The 21,117-nt window shown below is 48.3% G+C and overlaps 1 protein-coding gene across 2 annotated transcripts in view; it reads left to right on the top strand.

Annotated features, from left to right (window-relative positions):
• Nucleotides 1-10,994: 10,994 nt before the first annotated feature.
• Nucleotides 10,995-21,117, top strand: part of rasal1a (RAS protein activator like 1a (GAP1 like)) — a 386,120-nt gene continuing 375,997 nt past the window's right edge. For both annotated transcript variants that reach the window (XM_072492394.1, XM_072492310.1), the window contains exons 1-2: nt 10,995-11,504; nt 11,778-11,834. In XM_072492394.1, the coding sequence (XP_072348495.1) occupies nt 11,440-11,504; nt 11,778-11,834 (122 nt within the window). In that variant the 5' untranslated portion in view covers nt 10,995-11,439. The remainder of the gene's footprint in view (nt 11,505-11,777; nt 11,835-21,117) is intronic.

Below are 21,117 nucleotides of genomic sequence, written 5' to 3'. Positions count from 1 at the left end.
TTCCTTAGGTTTCTTCCTTAGGTTTCCTTTGACGTCACTAACGGGGTCTTGCTCTTCCAACGGGAGAGGGACTGATTGGTTGACCGGTACGGACTGCGGGCCACTTTCCCTAACCTGGATAACGTCACCATCTGCGGCCACGACCAGCAGGACCACGACGCTAACCTTTCAAAATTCCTCCACACCGCCAAATTCCTCATCCTAACCTACACAAGGAGAAGTGCGTATTCAGCACAAACCGATCAGCCACCCTCGGCTATGTGGTTCAGAACGGAGTTCTAGGGCTCGACCCCGATCGCATCACCCCCTCATGGATCTCCCCCTTCCCCACTGCCCCAAGGCCCTCAAACAATGACTGGGGTTCTTCTCGTACTATGCCCAGTGGTCCTTAACTATGCGGACAAGGCCCGCCCACTCATCCACTCCACCATTTTCCCACTGGCGGCCGAGGCTCACCAGTCCTTCAACCGTATCAAGGCCGACATCGCCAAGGCTGCGATGCACGCGGTCGATGAGACGCACCTGCCCAAGTCGAGAGCGATGCATCAGACATCGCTCTGGCCGCCACCCTCAACCAGGCAGGCAGGCCCGTGGCATTCTTTTCCCCCACCCTCCATGCCTCCAAAATCCGGCACTCCTCTGTCGAAAAGGAGGCCCAAGCTATCGTTGAAGCTGTGCGGCATTGGAGGCATTACCTGGCCGGCATAGATTCGCTCTCCCCACTGACCAATGGTTGGTTGCCTTCATGTTTAACAACACACAGCGGGGTAAGATCAAAAATGATAAGATCTTGAGGTGGAGGATCGAGTTCTCCACCTAAAATTACGAGATTTTGTATTGCCCCGGTAAGCTCAACGAGCCCCCCGATGCCTTATCCCGAGGTACATGTGCCAGTGCACAAGTGGACTGACTCCGGACCCTGCACGACGATCTCTGTCACCCAAGGGTCACCCGCTTTTATCATTTCATTAAGGCCCGCAATCTGCCCTACCCCATCGAGGATGTCAGGGATATCATCAGAGACTGCCAGGTCTGCGTGGAGTGTAAACCACACTTCTACCGGCCAGACCGTGCACGCCTGGTGAAGGCCTCCCGCTCCTTTGAATGGCTCAGTGTGGACTTCAAAGGGCCCCTCCCCTCCACCGACGCAACACGTATTTCCTCAATGTGGTCGACGAATACTCCAGATTCCCCTTCGCCATCCCATGCCCCGATATGACATCTGACACCGTCATCCAAGCCCTCAACACCATCTTCGCTCTGTTCGGTTTCCCCGCCTACGTCCACAGCGACCGGGGATCCTCATTGATGAGCGATGAGCTGCGCCAGTACCTGCTCAACAGGGGCATTGCCTCGAGCAGGATGACCAGCTACAACCCCCGGGGAAATGGGCAGGTGGAGTGGGACAGTCTGGAAGGCCGACCAGCTGGCCCTACGGTCCAGGAATCTCCCAGCCAACTGCTGGCAGGAGGTCCTCCCCGACGTCCTCCACTCCATTCGGTCGCTCCTGTGCACTGCGACGAGACAACACTCCCCATGAACGTCTCTTTGCCTTCCCCAGGAAGTCTACCTCCGGGGTTTCACTTTGAATATGGCTGGCAGCTCCAGGAGCCATTATCCTCCGCAAGGACGTGCGGCTCCACAAGGTGGACCCGTTGATTGAGAGGGTACAGCTAATCCACGCGAGCCCGCAGTACGCCTACATAGCGTATCCCGACGTCGCCAAGACACAATCTCCCTCAGGGACCTGGCACCAGCTGGTTCCCCACACCACCCCCCCCTGCTGCCGCGGTGCCACCCTCCCTCCCCTCAGTGCACCCCACCACAGCACCCGCTCCAGGACGATCCGTCCTCCCCTTGGTCCCACCCGGGGATGAAGATGAGGTCGACACACTCCCAGAGTCACCGATGACCGAACCCACGCCTGAATCGCCACCAGAACTGCGGCCCTCGCAACGACGGATCAAGGCACCCAATTGTCTGAATTTGTAACCTCTTTCTTAAATTTTAAACAACCTGTATGTAAATAGTTTTCCACCACCCCCGCTGGACTCTTTTTTAACAGGGGGTGAATGTGGTAGTCACCACTGTTGTATTGTATATACTGCATACGAGGGTATTACGGTAAGGCCCCTGTACTACAGGTACGGGGCTAGATCCCTGCTTGCTGGCTCCGGCCAGTAGGCGGAGTATAAATGTGTGTGCTCACTGAGCTACAGCCATTTTGGCAGCAGCTGCGGGAGGCACCACATTTCTGCGTAATAAAACCTCGATTACTCTCTACTCTCGTCTCGCGTAAGTGATAGTGCATCACACTGCCACTGTCCCAGTCTACATTCAGGGAAATAAAGTCCCCATTAAAACTATTCTATCATGTTTGCATCTCTCTGTAGTTTTCCTGTAGTTCCTCTACATCCTTCCAACTAGTTGGCCGTTATGGTAGTCACCTCTGATGTATATATTAGGTGATTTGTGGTAAGGCCCTGTACTACAGGTACGGGGGTAGTTCCCTGCCTGCTGGCTCCGCCCAGTAGGCAGAGTATAAATATGTGTGCTCCCGTACAGCAGCCATTTTGCCAGCTGCTGTAGGAGGCCACACATCTTAGTGTAATAAAGCCTCAGTTGCATTCAACTCTCGTCTTTGTGTAATTGATTGTGCATCAATTTATTACACTAAAGTTTTCAGAAGATGGACCTCTACATCAAGCCGGATACTGGCATCAGTTTTGGGACAGGGGGGACCTATACCGTTGGGATGGTCTCCACCTGAACCGAGTTGGGACCAGTGTTCTGGCGAAAAGAGTAAATAGGGTGGTCAATAGGACTTTAAACTAGAGATTGGGGGGGAAGGGAAAGTCAGGGAACCAAGAGGTGAAGTAATCAGTGGGAAACGTAGCTGCTTAGGAATACAAAAAAGCACGAAAAGACAGAACTCAGGCGAGGTTATGATAGTCCCCATCCCACAAAATATGACACAGTGTATGGAAAGGCTCAGTAAACCAAGGTCCACCACACTAAGAAAACAAAAAGGGACGGTCAATAGAGAATTAAACGTGCTATATTTAAATGCGCGCAGTGTACGGAACAAGGTTGATGAGCTTGTGGCCCAGATTGTGACTGGCAGGTATGATGTGGTAGGCATCACAGAGACGTGGTTGCAGGGGGTTCAGGACTGGCATTTAAACATCCAGGGATTCACAACCTATCGAAAAGACAGAGAGGTGGGCAGAGGGGGCGGGGTTGCCTTGTTAATTAGGAATTAAATGAAATCAATAGCACTAAACGACATAGGGTCAGATGATGTGGAGTCTGTGTGGGTAGAGTTGAGGAACCACAAAGGCAAAAAAACCATAATGGGAGTTATGTACAGGCCTCCTAACAGTGGTCAGACCAGGGGAACAAAATGCACAATGAAATAGAAAGTGCATGTCAGAAAGGCAAGGTCACAGTGATCATGAGGGACTTCAATATGCAGGTGGACTGGGTAAATAATGCTGTGGACCCAAGGAAAAGGAATTTATTGAATGTTTACAGGAGGGCTTTTAGGAACAGCTTGTGATGGAGCCCACGAGGGAACAGGCCATTCTGGACTGAGTGTTATGTAATGAGCCAGATTTGATTAAAGATCTTAAAGTAAGGGAACACTTAGGAGGCAGTGATCACAATATGGTAGAATTCAATCTCCAATTTGAAAGAAAGAAGGTAGAATCAGATGTAAAGGTGTTACAGTTAAATAAAGGTAACTACAGGGGCATGAGGGAGGAACTGATGAAAATCGACTGGGAGCAGAGCCTAGCGGGAAAGACAGTAGAACAGCAATGGCAGGAGTTTCTGGGAGTAATTGAGGACACAGTACAGAGGTTCATCCCAAAGAAAAGAAAGGTTATCAGAGGGGGGATTAGGCAGCCATGGCTGACAAAGGAAGTTAGGGAATGCATCAAAGCAAAGAGAAAGCCTATAATGTGACAAAGAGTAGTGGGAAGTCAGAAGATTGGGAAGGCTACAAAAACAAACAGAGGATAACAAAGAGAGAAATAAGGAAAGAGAGGATCAATTATGAAGGTAGGCTAGCCAGGAACAATAGGAATGATATTAAAAGTTTCTTTAAATACATTAAAAACAAACGGGAGGCAAAAGTAGACATTGGGCCGCTCCAAAATGACGCTGGTAATCTAGTGATGGGAGACATGGAAATAGCTGAGGAACTAAATAAGTACTTTGCGTCAGTCTTCACAGTAGAAGACATGAGTAATATCCCAACAATTCAGGAGAGTCAGGGGGCAGAGTTGAATATGGTAGCCATCACAAAGGAGAAAGTGCTAGAGAAACTAAGAGGTCTAAAAATTGATAAATCTCCGGGCCCAGATGGACTACATCCTAGAGTTCTCAAGGAGATAGCTGAAGAAATAGTGGAGGCGTTAGTTATGATCTTTCAAAAGTCACTGGAGTCAGGGAAAGTCCCAGAGGATTGGAAAATCGCTGTTGTAACCTCCCTGTTCAAGAAGGGAACAAGGAAAAAGATGGAAAATTATAGGCCAATTAGCCTAATGTTGTTGGCAAGATTCTAGAATCCATTGTTAAGGATGAGATTTCTAAATTCTTGGAAGTGCAGGGTCGGATTAGGACAAGTCAGCATGGATTTAGTGAGGGGCGGTCGTGCCTGACAAACCTGTTAGAGTTCTTTGAAGAGATAACAAATAAGTTAGACCAAGGAGAGCCAATGGATGTTATCTATCTTGACTTCCAAAAGGCCTTTGATAAGGTGCCTCACGGGAGACTGCTGAGTAAAATAAGGGCCCATGGTATTCGAGGCAAGGTATTAACATGGATTGACGATTGGCTGTCAGGCAGAAGGCAGAGAGTTGGGATAAAAGGTTCTTTTTCAGAATGGCAACCGGTGACGAGTGGTGTCCTGCAGGGTTCAGTGTTGGGGCCACAGCTGTTCTCTTTATATATTAACGATCTAGATGACGGGACTGGGGGCATTCGGGCTAAGTTTGCCGATGATACAAAGATAGGTGGAGGGGCAGGCAGTCTGGAGGAGGTGGGGAGGCTTTAGACAGTTTAGGAGAGTGGTCTAAGAAATGGCTGATGAAATTCAACGTGGACAAGTGCGAGGTCTTGCACTTTGGAAAAAAGAATAGAGGCATGGACTATTTTCTAAACGGTGACAAAATTCATAATGCTGAAGTGCAAAGGGACTTGGGAGTCCTAGTCCAGGATTCTCTAAAGGTAAACTTGCAGGTTGAGTCCGTAATTAAGAAAGCAAATGCAATGTTGTCATTTATCTCAAGAGGCTTGGAATATAAAAGCAGGGATGTACTTTTGAAGCTTTATAAAGCACTAGTTAGGCCCCATTTAGAATACTGCGACAATTTTGGGCCCCACCTCAGGAAGGACATACTGGCACTGGAGCGGGTCCAGCGGAGATTCACACGGATGATCCCACGAATGGTAGGCCTAACATACGATGAACGTCTGAGGATCCTGGGATTATATTCATTGGAGTTTAGGAGGTTGAGGGGAGATCTAATAGAAACTTGCAAGATAATGAATGGCTTAGATAGGGTGGATGTAGGGAAGTTGTTTCCATTAGCAGGGGAGACTAGGACCCGGGGGCACAGCCTTAGAATAAAAGGGAGTCACTTTAGAACAGAGATGAGGAGAAATTTCTTCAGCCAGAGAGTGGTGGGTCTGTGGAATTCATTGCCACAGAGGGCGGTGGAGGCCGGGACGTTGAGTGTCTTTAAGATAGAAGTTGATAAATTCTTGATTTCTCGAGGAATTAAGGGCTATGGAGAGAGAGCGGGTAAATGGAGTTGAAATCAGCCATGATTGAATGGTGGAGTGGACTCGATGGGCCGAATGGCCTTACTTCCGCTCCTATGTCTTATGGTCTTATGGTCTTATGGATAGCCTGCAGCTGGATCCGCAAACAGGCAATGCCAAAAAGGACTTTGAACATTGGCTATCCTGTTTCAAAGCTTACATCAGGTCTGCACCAGACCCAATTCCGGAAGCTCAGAAGATTCAGATCCTCTACTCGAGGTTGAGCTCCAACGTCTTTCCGCTTATCCAGGACTTGCCGAACTACGACGAAGCCATGGCGCTACGGAAAGAAAACTACGCTCAGCGGACTAACACGCTTTACACCAAACACATCCTCTCTATGCGCAGTCAACTCCCTGGTGAGTCAGTAGAAGACTTCTGGCGTGCTCTAATTCCCCTAGTCAGAGACTGTGACTTTCAGGCTGTCACGGCTACGGACCACTCGAACTTGCTTATGAGGGACGCTTTTGGTACGGGGATAGGGTCAGATTACATCTGCCAATGCCTTTTAGAAGGAGCCACGCTTGACCTCGCGGCAACCAAAAAGCTTGCGCTCTCGCTGACGGTCGCCTCGCGCAACATCCAGGCCTACACCCCCGGCCACACGGCCCACCCCTCCTACGCATCGTGGACTCCGCAAATGGCCGCCCCATCAGGGACCCCACTCAGCCAACCCCACGCCTGTGCCGCGCGGCAGCCAACCAACCCCGGGGGCTCCAAATGTTACTTCTGTGGGCAGTCAAAACACCCCCGGCAGCGCTGCCTGGCCCGGAGCGCCCTTTGCAAGGCCTGCGGCAAGAAGGGGTACTTCGCGGCGGTGTGCCAGGCCCGTTCAGTCGCCGCTATTATTCCGACCCCCCCCGTACGGCCAGTGGGCGCTGCCATCTTCCCCTCCTCGGACCACGCACAGCCAGTGGGCGCCGCCATCATCCCCTCCTCGGACCACGTGCAGCCTGTCGGCGCCGCCATCTTGTTTAACCCCCACCACATGCGGCCCGTGGGCGCCGCCATCTTGTCTCCCCCACGACTTGTGTGGCCCGTGGGCGCCGCCATCTTACCAGGACCCATGCCCCCCGGGCACCCCATCATCTGACACCATCGCCGATCAGCCACATCTCGCCTCGGTCACGATTGACCAGTCTCGCCCACACAACCTAGCAACCGCCTCTACAAACGTTAAAATCGCTGGGCATGAGATCTCCTACCTACTGGACTCTGGGAGCACCGGGAGCTTCATTCATCCCGATATGGTAAGGCGCTGCTCCCTCGCGGTACACCCCGCCAATCAGAGAATCTCCCTGGCCTCTGGGTCCCACTCCGTGGTGATCTGGGGGTACTGCATAGCCACTCTCACTGTCCAGGGCGTGGAGTTTACCGGCTTCCGCCTCTACGTCCTCCCCACCCTCTGCGCTGCCTTACTACTCGGCCTGGACTTCCAGTGCAACCTCCAGAGCCTAACGTTGAAATTCGGCAGGCCTATACCACCCCTTACTGTGTGCGGCCTCGCGACCCTAAAGGTCGACCCACCTTCCCTATTTGCAAACTTAACCCCAGATTGCAAACCCGTCGCCACCAGGAGCAGACGGTACAGCACCCAGGACAGGACCTTAATCAGGTCCGAAGTCCAGTGACTGCTTCGGGAAGGCATCATTGAGGTCAGCAACAGCCCCTGGAGAGCCCAAGTGGTAGTGGTGAAACTGGGTAGAAACACAGAATGGTCGTGGACTACAGTCAGACCATCAATAGGTACACGCAGCTTGACGCGTACCCCCTCCCACGCATATCTGATATGGTCAATCAGATTACACAGTACCGGGTCTTCTCAACTGTAGACCTAAAATCAGCCTACCACCAGCTCCCCATCCGTAAGGCGGACCGCCCATACACTGCCTTCGAGGCAGATGGCCGCTTTACCACTTTCTCAGGGTTCCTTTCGGCGTCATTAACGAGGTCTCAGTTTTCCAACAGGAAATGGACCGAATGGTCGACCGGTACGGTCTGCGGGCCACTTTCCCGTACCTAGACAATGTCACCATCTGCGGCCACGATCAGCAGGACCATGACGCCAACCGTGCCAAATTTCTCCACACCGCCACTCTCCTCAACCTAACTTATAACACCAGGTTAAAGTCCAACAGGTTTGTTTCGATGTCACTAGCTTTCGGAGCGCTGCTCCTTCCTCAGGTGAATCCTCAGGACTTTAACCTGGTGTTGTAAGACTTCGTACTGTGCTCACCCCAGTCCAACGCCGGCATCTCCACATCATAACTTATAACAAGGAGAAGTGCGTGTTCAGCACAAACCGCTTAGCCATCCTCGGCTATGTGGTCCAGAACGGAGTTCTGGGGCCCGATCCAGACCGTTTGCGCCCCCTCATGGAACTCCCCCACTGCCCCAAGGCCCTCAAACGTTGCCTGGGGTTCTTTTCTTACTACGCCCAGTGGGTCCAAAATTATGCGGACAAGGCCCGCCCACTCATCCAATCCACTCTTTTTCCGCTAACGTCCGAGGCTCACCAGGCCTTCAACCGTATTAAGGCCGACATCGCCAAGGTTGCGATGCACGCAGTCGACGAGACGTTACCATTTCAAGTCGAGAGCGACGCATCAGACTTCGCTCTAGCCGCCAACCTTAACCAGGCAGGCAGGCCCGTGGCATTCTTTTCATGAACCCTTCATACCTCCGAAATTTGGCACTCCTCCGTCGCAAAAGAGGCCCGAGCCATCGTTGAAGCTGTGCGGCATTGGAGGCATTACCTGGCCTGCAGGAGATTCACTCTCCTCACTGACCAACGGTCGGTAGCCTTGATGTTTAACAACACACAGCGGAGCAAGATCAAAAATGATAAGATCTTGAGGTGGAGGATCGAGCTCTCCACTTACAACTACGAGATTTTGTATCGCCCCGGTAAGCTCAACGAGCCCTCCGATGCCCGATCCCGAGGTACATGTGCCAGCGCACAGGTGGACCCACTCCGGACCTTGCACGACAACCTTTGTCACCCGGGAGTCACACGTTTGTACCACTTCATCAAGGCCCACAATCTGCCCTACTCCGTCGAGGAAGTCAGGGCAATCACCAAAGACTGCCAGGTCTGTGCGGAGTGCAAAACGCACTTCTACCGGCCAGACTGTGCGCGCCTGGTGAAGGCCGCCCGCCCCTTTGAACACCTCAGCGTGGACTTCAAAGGGCTCCTCTCCTCCACCGACCGTAACACGTACTTCCTCAGTGTGGTCGATGAGTACTCCAGATTCCCCTTCACCATCCCATGCCCCGACATGACGTCTGCCACCGTCATCAAAGCCCTCAATACCATTTTCGCTCTGTTCAGCTTCCCCGCCTACATCCACAGTGACAGGGGATCTTCATTCATGAGCGATGAGCTGCGTCAGTTCCTGCTCAACAAGGATATCGCCTCGAGCAGGACGACCAGCTATAACCCCCGGGGAAACGGGCAGGTGGAGAGGGAGAATGGGACGGTCTGGAGGGCAGTCCAGCTGGCACTACGGTCCAGTAATCTCCCGTACAACTCCACAAGGCGGACCCGTTGGTTGAAAGGGTACAGCTGCTCCACGCCAACCCACAGTACGCCTACGTAGCATACCCCGAAGGCCGCCAAGATACTGTCTCCCTCAGGGACCTGGCACCATCAGGTTCCACACACACACCCTTCCGGCCTGGCGCCACCCTCCCCTCCCCCGGTGCACCCAGCCGCAACCCCCGCCCCAGGACAATCCGTCCTCACCCTGCCCACGCCCGAGGATGAAGAGGATTTCGACACGCTTCCGGGGTCACCGAGGACCAGACCGACACCGGAATCGCCGTCACCACTGCGGCGCTCCCAACGGCAGATCAAGGTTCCGGACCGACTGAACCTGTAACTTGATCTGGACTCAATTTTTTTTCTCTGTATTTTAAAGCATGTACTTGTATATAGTTCTCCACCACCCCTGCCGGACTCAATTTTAATAGGGGGTGAATGTGGTAGTATATATACTGATGTATATATTAGGTGATTTGTGGTAAGGCCCTGTACTACAGGTACGGGGGTAGTTCCCTGCCTGCTGGCTCTGCCCAGTAGGCAGAGTATAAATATGTGTGCTCCCCATACAGCAGCCATTTCGCCAGCTGCTGTAGGAGGCCACACACCTTAGTGTAATAAAGCCTCAGTTGCATTCAACTCTCGTCTTTGTGTAATTGATCGTGCATCAGCCATCTGTAGACAACACCGAGCAATGTAATTGCACCCATTTTGTACCTTGGTTCCAGCCAAACAGATTCTGTCCTTGAACCCTCTGGGATTATCCTCTTTCTCCAGCACTGCAATGCTCTCCTTAACCAACCACCACCCTTCTTCCTCTCCATCCTTTCCTATCTTTTGTGAACACCTTGCATCCCGGAGTATTTCCCACCCAGTCCTGTCCTTCGTTGAGCCAGGTCTCTGTTATCGCCACAACATCATATTTCCACAATGCAATCTGCACCTGTAACATCCCAATCTTATTTACTGTACCTGGTGCATTCACATACATGCACAGTAACCCTGACTTGGGCATCATTACTTTCTCTCTTACTCTGACTTCACCCATTAACTTACTGTCTTCCATACTGGTGCTTTCTTTCCCTCCCAGCATTTTGTGCATCCTGGTATTCCCCCCCAATATTTCCTCTTGGTTCCCACATCCTTGCTAAATTAGTTTAACCCCCCCCCCCCCCCCCACCCCCAACAGCAGCTGCAAGGAACTCAGTCCCAGCTCATCCGTCCAGCTGGTAGAGGTGCCATCTCCTCCACAGCTATCCCCAATGTCCCAGGAATCTAAAGCCCTCCCTCCATCTTGCACCATCTTTCGAGCCACGCATTCATCTGCCTGACCCTTCTATTTCCCCAATTGTACTCTTGCCCGGTGGCGGTCCAAGGTGAGGGAAAGTTCATTGTGATTTTCGGGCGTGGCTTTATTGAGAAAAATAAATGTTGGGTGTTTCCCACCAGTTGATGTGAAACCTGGTGACGGAAAGATAATTTCCGTCGTTAAAACCAGTCACGGTAACCCTGTTTAATGATGCACGCCACCGAATATTTAACAATGCGTTGCAGCCAGTGTCTGTCCCTTGACACCGCAGTTCTGCCGTGTCACCAGTAGTGGGCAAGATACATAAATAAACAGCACGTTCCCTTCAGAAGGGGTTGTTTCCTTGTCTGTCAGCCCCATTGAGTCTTGCCTTGTGGCTGCTATCATTCACACCTTGCCCAATCCGACACATAGCCCACACACTTTGCCAGGGTTTTCACAAGCACCACTGGGTATTGATGCTGTTCAGTGAATAGTGAGAGAGACTGCCCCTTCCCGGGTGTCAGTCTCGGCTCCCACACGAGAGCTGCTGCTCACTGATCGTTTTTAAAAAAAACCCGGACTTTGGTTAATTCCCAGAGTGAGTGAAGAGATTCGGGTATTCCCCCTTCAGGACTACAGTGTCTGCCCGTCACCTAGCAGCAACGTTGCGGCTGGATTTAAGAATGAGCGCAGCCCCAGTGAGGTCCAGCCGTCTCAGCCACCTGCTGTAACATCGCCGGGGAGGCAGGCAGGAAAGTTTAAATCGTTGGCAGCCGAAATGGCAAAAAACACATCCTTGTATTTTCGTATCATCGAAGGAAGAAATTTACCAGCGAAGGACGTGTAAGTTTCCTGTTTAATTCCAGCTCTGGTTAAAATAAGCTATGTTTATTAGAACCTCTGTTTAATATAAGCTCTGTTTTTTATAAGCTCTGTTCAATATAAGCTCTGTTTAATATACACTCTGTTTATTAGAACCTATGTTTGTTATAAGCTCTGTTTAATATAAGCTCTGTTTATTAGAACCTCCAGCATTGCACTGGGGGAGATTTTGACGCCTGTTTTAATACAGATGCAATGTTAATATTGCACAAACGTGTCTGCCTTTTCTTACAGGTCAGGCACCAGTGACCCTTACTGTATAGTCAAAGTGGACAATGAGATAGTGGCCAGGTGAGTGACTGACCTCTCTTTCCTGACATGGCCAGCGTGTGTCTATTTGCAAATACTTTCTTTTTGCGTTTGATTTGCCCCCTCGGAGAATATTTGCATATGAGTAATTATTCATGTACGGATGGAGCAGCTGGAATGCGGGGACTCCAGGATTTGCTGTGGGTCATTGACAAGCGCATTGACAATTTGACGGTATTAGTCTGCAATGTGCCTCCCAAAAGCTTTCATTTTCAATCTTAATGGCACATTGAAATGGCTGGGAATTTGGCAATCTGACGGACTTGTTGCATGGAGGGAAGCTTTGCACGGAGGAAGCTGGAAATGTGGTTGGGACTTGCATTCCGTGACGAATGCAAGACATCTTTGCAGACATCTATTTTCTACGTCGATTTCCTCTTCTACGTTTGCACCCCCTCCCCGGCAGCGGTACAATTGGACAGGTGCATCTGGGGCTTTGGTGGGGAAGCCACGGTTTCCGTCTGCTCAGTTAATGCGAGCCGAGCCGCTGTGTTGTTTGAATCCATGCACAGCCACAAGATGTAAAATGCGCTCCTGACAGCAGGGTAGCAGTTAAAATCCCATTCTGGGCAACGGCGGACTTCTGGTTCCCACTCGCAGTAAGCTGCCCACTTACCAGGGCTGCACAGACACTTGGAGAAGTGTTAACACAGCCCCTCCCCGTCTGTTTGCTCTGTTTATGACCCGGTTCCATAATTCGCCTTAAATAATAATAATGTTTCTCGTCGACGAAAAACATGAAAAGCGTTCAGGGGCCACTCCCCCAGCTCTGCATTGTAAACCTAATCAGAAAGATCAACCCACCCTCACACTCTGTAACCAACCTGTCTGCACATTGGACACCACTTCAGCAAACCTGTTGTGTGAATGGGTGACAGAAACACCCCATAACTGGTTATGGAATGAATACAAGTGGCTAAGCAAGGAGTGGCCAAAACCGCGTGTCAGCCCCACACTCTCACCGCTCAGTCCACATCTGTGGCCGAGGGATGTGGAGTCCAACCAGGCTTTTAGCTGACATCAGTAAGCAGCTTCAAACGGAAATTCTGTACACTTCCTGGGAATAGTTCTGATGCCACTGGCTTTCTGTGAGAACCATGGGAGCAAGTTTGAATCTTTGGAGGTGGGGTGGGGGGGTGGGGGGGGGGTGTTTGAAGGTGGCTGTTTCCTTAACTGGGGCACATTGTGGGAGAAGATTGCAGTGAACAAAGAATACAGCACAGGAACAGGCCCTTCTATACCCCGTCTGTTCACGTGTCTATCCAGATATGTATCTGCCTCCACCACCTCACTTGGCAGTGTATTCCAGGCCACCACCACCCTCTGTGTAAAAAACGTTCCCTGCACATCTCCGCAGAACCTATCCCCCCTCACCTTGAACTTGTGCCCCCTTGTAATTGTCATTTCCGCCCTGGGAAAAAACCTCCAACTGTTCACCCTATTTATGCCTCTAATAATGTTATAAACTTCTATCAGATCGTCCCTCAGCCTCCACCTCTCTAGGGAGAACAATCCCAGTTTATTCAATCTCTCCTCATAGCTATTACCCTCCATGCCAGGCAACATCCTGGTAAACCTTTTCTGTATCTCTCCAAAGCCTCCACAGGTGCCGAGCACCAGTGCTGTATGGTGGGAGGTCAGTATCGTTGGCGGGTAGACAACTGGAAACGATCAAATGCAATATGTCACATTAGGAATATAGCAACTTATAGCAGGAGTAGGCCATTTGGCCCTTTGAGCGTGCCCCACCTTTCAATAAGATCATAGAATCACTATAGTGCAGAAGGAGGCCATTCAGCCCATCGTGTCTGCACCGACTCTCTGAGAGACCACCCTACCAACGCCAATGCCCCCATCCTCTCCCCCTAACTCCACCTAACATTTTGGACACTAAAGGCAAATTAGTATGGCCAATCCACCTAACCTTCATATCTTTGATGTGGAAATGCCGGAGTTGGCCTGGGGTGAGCACAGTAAGAAGTCTTACAACATCAGGTTAAAGTCCAACAGGTTTGTTTCGAATTACTAGCTTTCGGAGCACTGCTCCTTCCTCAGGTGAATGAAGAGGTAGGTTCCAGAAACATATATATAGACCGGCTATATATATGTTTCTGGAACCTACCTCTTCATTCACCTGAGGAAGGAGCAGTGCTCCGAAAGCTGGCGATTCGAAACAAACCTGTTGGACTTTAACCTGGTGTTGAAAGACTTCTTACTGTGATCACATCTTTGGACTGTGGGAGGAAACCGGAGCACCCGGAGGAAACCCACACAGACACAGGGAGAAAGTGCAAACCTCACACAGTCACCCAAGGTGGGAATGGAGCCCGGGTCCCTGGTGCTGTGAGGCAGCAGAGCTAACCACTGTGCCGTCCTTGTTACAGGGATAGTTCCGGTGGTCTTTGTGATTTCATGAATATGCAGGTCAGAATTTTATCTTGGGATCAAATATGACACCAACGTTGCGAACAGATGGATTTACTCACAGCCTGTTACCAATGGAAAGGACGGAGTTGGTAGCCAGGGATCGGGGGGTTGGAGCAGAGACTGAAAATAATGGGCGTCAACCTACCCAATATTTAATTGGAGGAAAATGGCTGTTCGTGCCCCTTCTCTCAGCTCAGTAAAAACCCAAGGTGAACAGAGCATTTACCCATTTAATCTTTTCATCTGTACCCAGTACAACCTGATCTCAGATTCCCCTGTGGATATAAAATATCTCATAGCTGTTCTGACAAAACATTTATTCTTCAGCCATTGTCACTAAAACATTACCTGGCCATTATCACATTGCTGTTTGTTGGACTTGCTGAAACAAAAAAGATCCTGAGGGGCTTGATAGGGCAGATATCACAATGATATGTATGATATATGTGGGGGAGACTAGAACCAGGAGACATAAAACATAGAACAGTACAGGCCTTTCGGCCAACGATGTTGTGTCGATCACTTATTCTAGTTTAAGGATAAGAGATCTTTTAGGAGATGTTTTTCGCTCTCAGGTGGTTGTTAGCCTGCAGAATTCTCTTCCTCAAAGAGCAGTGGGTCAATGAATATATTCAAGGCTGAGTGAGACAGATGTTTGATTGACAAGGGAGTCAAGGGTTATGGGGGACAGGCAGGAAAGTGGAGTTGAGGCCAGATCACTTTTTTTTATTCGTTCCATGGGATTTGGGCTTCGCCGGCTGGGCCAGCATTTACTGCCCATCCCTGAGGGCATTTAAGAGTCAACCACATTGCTGTGGATCTGGAGTCACATGTAGGCCAGAACATGTAAGGACGACAGATTTCCTTCCCTAAATGACATTCAGATGTTTTTTTACGACAATCGACAATGGCTTCATGGTCACCTTTAGCCTTTTAATCCAGATTTTTGTTATTGAATTCAAATTTCACCCTCATCTGTGGCGGGATTTGAACCCAGGTTCCCAGAACATGGCTTTGGGTCTCTGGGTAACTAGTCCCAGTGACAATACCACTACGCCACTGCCTCCCCAAGATCAGCCATGAGCTTATTAACTGGCGGAGCTGGCTTGAGGGGTAAAATGCCTACTCCTGCTCCCATTTCTTATGTTCTGATGTTTGATGGGTTTGCTACATGATTGTAATTTACTTAATTACATTTCAGCATCAAAAGCTCCTTTTATATTGCTTGCCTATATAACATCAGGTAATCTAGAGTTCAGATATTCATGAGTAACTTTACACAACTTTAACTGGGAAACATTTCTCACAACAGTGTAAGTGCTGGAGCTTGAGGTGCACATTTGGAATTTTATCCCCTCTCATGCTTTTCCCCAACTCACTGGCTTGTGAATTTCTGAAGTTTTACTTGAAAGAAATTGTGCATTCCGGTCAATTTTAAGGACTTATTTTCCTTCACAACTTTTAGATTTTGAATTAAAAGGTAGGAATAGTAGGTGATGCTTGAGTTCATTCCTACTCAGTGTTCAACCAACCAAAAAGATCCTCATTCTTCCGAAAATTGCTTGAACAGTTGCTTTGTCCTAATTTGGAGGCAGTGTTCTCAAGGAAGCACCACCTTCATCTTAAACCCGAGCCTCAATCTCTACTGTGTTTATCCAGAAGCAGAGGCATTCTTCTCCCTGAGTTCAGAATTCATAGTTGTTAAACATGCTGAGGAAGACATCAGAGGATCAGAAGATGTTCAATAGGATTGGAACCTGTAGCTTCAGCACAAAGTTTCAGAAACAACACTGTATGTCTAGCAAGAAATGAATTCTATATTCAAGAGACCTAAAATTATGACAGAAAACATTGGGAGAACTGAGTGTGTATAAATAAATAAAGCAATATCTCTAGACCCTTATTTTCCACAGTTTATTTTTCAGCTTGGAAGATGGGTGCACATCTAAAATGTACGTTATGTGTCCTCTCCCTAGGCACTAAAGTTTTCCAGTTTTTGTTTTTGAGTGAGTAATTATTTCAAAATACATCATTAACTTGAGTTATAATTAGATTTGTGCAAAACATAATTACTCATAGTACATCTGGGCCCAGCTCCTGTGCCTGAAAATGGATTTATGATTAACCAAAAGTCGGGTTAGGAATTCTCGGTCACAGAGAGGTAAATTATGGATCCAAACAACAGCAGCAAAATCACAAAATGGAATAACAATCGGAAATAAAATTGGGAAATCGAGCAATAGGAAGAACTTTGGGAGACGGAGCACCAGACAAAATATGGACATCACTGAATGGAACAGCTATGAGAAGAGATTGAATAGACAAATCGGCAATAATCTCATGGCTAAGATTTCTTAGCGAGGCAGGTTAGCTGTTCAATGGGTTGCTTTTGAATATGATTTTCATTCTTGTGTGTTTGGCAAACAAATCAGAAATGATCAGGCATAAACAAAAAATGTTGAAAATACATGTCCGTCAGCATCTGTAAAGAGAAAACACGGGATGGTGTTTTGGGTGTAGGACCTTCACCAGAAACTAAATATCCTTTGAAGTTTCAATCGGGACCAATATTGTTCCTGAATTGTTTTGAAGATCTAGCAATATAACATAGACTAATAAAATAAATATTTCATTCAAAAGCTAGATTAATATGTTGCACAATAGCTAATGAGGTTGAAAGCCCTTTGCATCACCATCACAACTTGCACCACATCAACAACATTTCGATGCATAAAACCAGGCAGGCTTCATGCAAGGTTGGGATTTAAAAGGAGGAAGACATAGGGTCCTGAAACAGTCTCTCTATCTGATCCATTGTTATTAGCACGGACATAGAGGTTAATTCCACCTACCGTTTGTGTGGCATGATTGGCCATTGACATTGAAAGCTGCTTCTCTAGACAGAATCTGCCGTTACGGGTTTTAAGTATTGTTGGTAAAATTAGTAGGTAATGTACTCTGTGTTTTGATATCTGTCGCAACATTAAGTATTGGTGCCTGATAATTATTCTTAATTGTGTTTTTTTAATAAAACATGTTTAAATGTTGCACATCAACCCCCAAGTGGTGATGTTGATAGACACATAGCACCAATATATATTGCAATGTTACTCACCTAATTGGACAGGTGAGAAGCAGTGTAGATGAAGTCCTGTGATTATGGTTGGCAGTGATTGGCAATAGGGCTTTCATGCATGACTATTTATAATTGAGATGTAGCATAATATACGGTTTGTTAATGCCAGGAACAAAAGCAGTAATTCCTTAGTTTCCAAACATTTTTTTAGCATTGGGACTCTTGGACTTTTGTTTTTTTTACCTCTTGGCCTAATTGAATTTTGCAGCAAATTATGTTAATGGCAGCACGGTAGCATAGTGGTTAGCACAGTTGCTTCACAGCTTCAGGGTCCCAGGTTTGATTCCCGGCTTGGGTCACTGTCTGTGCGGAGTTTGCACGTTCTCCCCGTGTCTCTGTGGGTTTCCTCCGGGTGCTCCGGTTTCCTCCCACAGTCCAAAGACGTGCTGGTTAGGTGGACTGGCCATGCTAAATTGCCCTTAGTGTTCAAAAAGGTTGGATGGGGTTACTGGGTTGTGGGGAGGGTGGGGGTGTGGGTTTGGGTAGGGTGCTCGCTCCATTGGCCGGTGCAGACTCGATGGGCCAAATGGCCTCCTTCTGCACTGTAAATTCTATGAAAAAAAAACTTGATAGAATTGCCACCTGCTTTTTGAATGCTAATTTATTCAAGGGGCAGGAGAGCATGCATGAGTTTACTTTCCCCGAAGGACCTTTCTCAATCAGACAAAGCTGCAATAATAAACATAGTTAACTAGAAATTCGGCTGTACCCTTAAACAACAGTTGGGGTGGGGGGAGGAGGTGGGGGAGGAATGGAGACTTTTGACACCATGCCTGACCGAACTATTGTGTTGGACTTTCCACTCACTACTCAGAGTATTTGTGTTTTGGGGAAAATAATTGTTGGGATTTAAATATTCCAGTACGGCACTATCCATTATGACAAGAGCTCAGACCATTGGCCAATTAGGAAACCAAACCCATTGTTATTACTGAATCTGCTGTCATATTCTGTGCCTCGAGCAGTAATTTCTAAGACAATAAAAGAGAAGAGGTCTGGCAGCATTTCACTGTGCTTATTCATCCTGTACAGGATCGACGAAACCCTTGTCGTTTAAAGATTTGCTGCTACTTTCCTCATTGTTTACCAGGCAAGAACTTCTTTGTCCCTCATCAGACCCTTCATTTCTCCTTTCCAAGATAATAATAATAATCTTTATTAGTGTCACAAGTAGGCTTACATTAATGCAATGAAGTTACTGTGAAAATCCCCCTAGTCGCCACACTCTGGCGCCTGTTCGGGTACACTGAGAGAGAATTCAGAATGTCCAATTCACCTAACAGCACGTCTTTCAGGATTTAGAACAGTAACATTCATTTTTGTTTTTCTTTTAAATTTAAATTCTCTTTTCAGGTACAGACAACTTTTATTTCACCTCTCTTCTACTCGTCTCGAGTTTCAGTTACTCTGTAAATTCTATGGTAATCTATGATTAATATTAATCTAGGACAAAGGTTCGGCACAACATTGTGGGCCGAAGGGCCTGTTCTGTGCTGTATTTTTCTATGTTTTCTATGATGTATTTTACTCATTATTCCCAATGCTTTGGTACAAGATGGCACAGTTGTTAGCATTGTTGCCTCACAGCGCCATGGACCTGGATTCAATTCCGGCCTTGGGTGACTGTGTTTGCACGTTCCCCCCGTGTCTGCGTGGGTTTCCTCCGGGTGCTCCGGTTTCCTCCCACAGTCCAAAGATGTGCAGGTTAGGTGAATTGGCCATGCTAAATTGCCCTTAGTATCCAAGGATGTGGGGTTAAGGGGATAGGGAGGGGGAGTGGGCCTAGGTAGGGTGCCCTATCAGAGGGTCGGAGCGGACTCGATAGGCCAAATGCACTGTAGGGATTATATGGAAGTCTCTTGACGTTGCAAGAAAATAAATTGCCAAAGTTCAAAGTTTCGTTTCCTGTTTCTCTGTACTTTATTGCTTTCTGCAATGCACATATTGGTTTTTCAATGCTTATCTGAATGTGGACTGAAGTCAGGAATGCTGTCCGTTAGGGATCAATGTCCACTAGAGCATGCTGCCCAGTAAGGAATGCAGCCTGTTCGGTTCATCAATGTTTACTGTTAATTAAAGGAGATGAAGGGCCAAATTTAATGGACCAAATATTTTTGCAGCAGGGCATCTCCCTTTGTTAGTGATGTTCTTGCATGTTTAGATTTATTGCTTTTCTTGCTCACTGTTTCTGGGAATGTGAGCTGGTTACATGGTGAGGGCATCAGGGCACCTTGGACCTTGGTGAACCTCTGGAGAAACAGTGGGCTAGATTTTACCAGCAGCATGAGAGACTTGAGGCCTCAGAAAATGGTAGCAGAGAGAATTGGAAGGGAACCTGACGCCTTCTCACCGACATGGGATTATTTCAGGGACAGCAACCTCAGTGGTGTAACTGCCTGTATGCTGGCGTTAGGTGGCCAATTAATGCAAGTAAGGGTCACTTCCCGATTGCTAATATTTTACTAGTGTTAACTGGGGTTGCCGCTTAGTGGGGAGACCACCAGGTAAATCCTGGGGGTGGGTGGGGTGGGGGATGGCTTTGGTGGGATGGGGTCTCCTTTAGTGCTGCTCCATGGCACATGAAATTGTCCCCCTGTTGGCAATGGCCACCCTCCCTGTCTATGGAGGCAGCCCGAGAGGTTTTGCCACCTCACGATCGCTGGAGCCTGTCTGCCTAGGCCTGGCATGATAAACAAAAAGAAACAAACCAGGCCTTCAAAGTTGTCTCAGCTTGGAAGCGGCCTCTGCTTCTTCCTGCTGGCTGAACAGCGGCTATCTCAACCAGTGGTGCTGCCATGGTTGCTGGGCTGCCAGCACTCTGACTGGGCCGCAGCTGTGAGAGGGAGGCCAACATGCTCAACTGGATGGCAGTTGCGGTGGTGTCTTCTAAATTGGCAGCCCAGTGTCCCACCAGCCATCAGTCTGGGCTTGGATTTCCTTTTTGGTCCCGGCTACAGGACTACGTACCCCTGACAAAATGTGGGCCAGTGTATCTCTCCTCAACCAATGAGAGAGTTAAGGATTGGGAAATGAACAGAGAAAGGGCTGAGAAGGAGGATGGTTTGGAGTGGGTGAATTTAATGCCAAATCAGGTGCAGGAAAATAAATAAATGGAGGGGATAAAAGATTGAATAAAGAGACAGGAAAAAAGGAGGCCGAAACGGAACATGAGGAAATCATTAAAATATTAAACTGGGCAGCATGGTAGCACAGTGGTTAACACTGTTGCTTTACTGCACCAAGATCCCAGGTTCGATTCCCGGCTTAAGTCACTGTCAGTGCGGAGTCTGCACGTTCTCCCCATGTCTGCGTGGATTTCCTCCGGGTGCTCCTGTTTCCTCCCACAAGTCCCGAAATACGTGCTGTTCGATAATTTGGACATTCTGAATTCTCCCTCTGTGTACCCGAACAGGCGCCGGAATGTGGCGACTAGGGGCTTTTCACAATAACTTCACTGCAGTGTTAATGTAAGCCTACTTGTGACAATGAAGATTATTAAATTAAAAACTTTAAAAATTGTAAAAAATAAATTATAATTTGACAATTTTACAAACATCATAAGCCAGTCGCAACTTTAGGGGATGAGACTCCACACTTATACTTTACTGTTCACATTCTGGGCAAGAGAGGTTGATTGGCAATCATTACCAATTATCATGGCGTTTAAATGATAATTAACACTACTAATTACAAGACGTAACT

This window comes from Scyliorhinus torazame, chromosome 1, assembly GCF_047496885.1.
Source record: "Scyliorhinus torazame isolate Kashiwa2021f chromosome 1, sScyTor2.1, whole genome shotgun sequence".
NCBI classification, from domain to species: Eukaryota; Metazoa; Chordata; class Chondrichthyes; order Carcharhiniformes; family Scyliorhinidae; genus Scyliorhinus; species Scyliorhinus torazame.
This window is presented reverse-complemented; position numbering and strand designations above follow the sequence as displayed.